Source organism: Vitis vinifera, chromosome 8 (genome assembly GCF_030704535.1).
Source record: "Vitis vinifera cultivar Pinot Noir 40024 chromosome 8, ASM3070453v1".
Classification (NCBI taxonomy): Eukaryota; Viridiplantae; Streptophyta; class Magnoliopsida; order Vitales; family Vitaceae; genus Vitis; species Vitis vinifera.
Window position 1 is genome coordinate 2,557,344 of NC_081812.1, and position 2,063 is coordinate 2,559,406.

The following is a 2,063-nucleotide window of genomic DNA, read 5'->3' on the forward strand; positions in this document are numbered from 1 at the left end:
CCCCAAAGAATTGAGTTTAGAAGAGAGGCAGGGTGCTATGGGTCCAAGCAATAGCACCATGTATCATACCACCTTACAATGCTCACCCTTATTTCCAAAATTTGATATTTGCATAAGGAACTCGAAAAGAAAGCTCGGAACAAGCACCCAAATATTTGAGAAGTGCATTAGTGAAAAATATATGTATTTAATGCCTTGTTAGCATCCAAAGAATCCTTTGGGAACATTTTATATTATTATTAAGTTTTAAAAACAAATGTTTTTATTTCTAGAAAAATGTTAATTTGGCAATTGGATTGTTTATCAAGTTATGGACTTCCAAATTTGGGCTCAAAGAATAAAGGCAAAATTATTGAATGAGATAGACAATTATCAATTCCACCATACCCAATAAGGAAATGCAAAAACATCTTTCTTACTTCTTTTTTTCCAAAAAAAAAAAAATCAAAATATATTTATTTTTTTAATATCATTTAATTAGAATATCAAAGTGTAACAAGCTTAACTATTTTATATCATAGATTCATATGGTAGACACAAAAAAGTATAAAACATCTCATTGTTATTATCATCATACAATATTATTTTATTTTTACAGTAGGCCTCACATTCACCAAGAACACCACACCAGTGCCAAAAGCAAATGACCCACCACCTATGAGATTTTTTTTTTTCTTCCTCCTCCTGTTTCTTCTTCCTCCTTTTTCTCTTTCCTTGCTTTCCCCAGCTAGTACGTATTTTCACCTGCAAGATAAAAACAAACAATATCATGCCTTTGATAGTAAAAAAGATGACCAATCTACCATATAACAAGAAGGAAAAAGAAAAAAAAACATAGAAAAATCATCAGAAAAAAGAAAATCTTCAAATTGGAAACTACTTTTTCCCATGGCATTTGAAGATGATGATGACAGATCGATCATTCTGCAATATTAAAAGATCCTTCTTCTGCTAATAATGATCTACAGTTGTTCAATCTCAAGAAAAACACAGATCCAACAGGTTTCTGATGGAGAAATTCATATGAAAAATGAGAGCAATATGATAATAAGGAAATCTAGCAGACTGCATACCATAGGTGGGAAGAAGAAGGGAGGAGGTAGGGGGTGGTCTAGTCGCTGTCGCTGCTGCTGCTGCTATGGCCATCATGTTCATGGCCATGCTCGTGCTTCTTCTTCTCCTTCTTCTTCTTCTTCTCCCCAACAGGCCCGTGTTCATGTCCATGTCCTTGGATCTTCTCCATTATCCCTCCCTTGTGTTCACCTTGCCCATAACCCTCTCCCTTGTGTTCACCATGCCCATACCCCTGACCCTCTCCTTTGTATTCACTATGCCCATACCCCTGACCCTCTCCTTTGTATCCACCATGCCCTTGCCCCTCTCCCTTGTATCCACCATGCCCTTGCCCCTCTCCCTTGCGCTTCTCCTCCTCCTCCTTGCGCCCTCCCCCCATGTGAAGGGTCTCCTCTATCTTGTGGATGATTCCTGCCATTTTTCTCTCTGTGAAAACCTTGATCTGATGTACACAACAATGGACAACCAACCTCCCTTATTTATGGGCATTCATATTCCAACTTATCTCAACCCTTGTTTCTGATTCATGTTCCATTGCAATATCATGAACGTACACGTGGATGATATTAAATGCGAATTTTCTTCTGATTTTTCCAAGACACGCGGCGGATCGAGACAGCATTTCCGATCGTCATCTGATTCAGTTTTTCCTGTACTCTTCCTCCTCTATGATTCCACGTTTTCAAAAGTGCTTTTTCCAGCGAATACCGTGTGTCGGCACTTGGATAAAAGTCCGCGTGACAATGATTTTATTTTAGATTTTGATATTGTCTCTTTTTTTCGTTCCATCCTAATTATGAATATAATTAATTTTAATTTTGGGAGATGAAGTGGGACCCAGTTGTTCATATCAAAATGACTTGTTGTTTACATTAAAATAAGATGCGGAATGGATAAGACGGCGTGCTCATTCAGGTGCCGACACACGGTATTCATAGAAAAGTGCTTTTGGAAAAGTTGGAAGCCATCCAGAAGTTATGATCGGGATG

General features: G+C 37.9%; 1 protein-coding gene across 1 annotated transcript; it reads right to left on the reverse strand.

Moving 5' to 3' along the window:
• Positions 1 to 546: 546 nt before the first annotated feature.
• On the reverse strand, positions 547 to 1,503 carry GRIP32 (ripening-related protein-like). Its single transcript, NM_001281220.1, is given in 2 exon segments — positions 547 to 744; positions 1,074 to 1,503. A coding segment is annotated over 1 exon segment (381 nt). The 5' UTR covers positions 1,493 to 1,503; the 3' UTR covers positions 547 to 744; positions 1,074 to 1,111.
• Between the last annotated feature and the right edge of the window lie 560 nt (positions 1,504 to 2,063).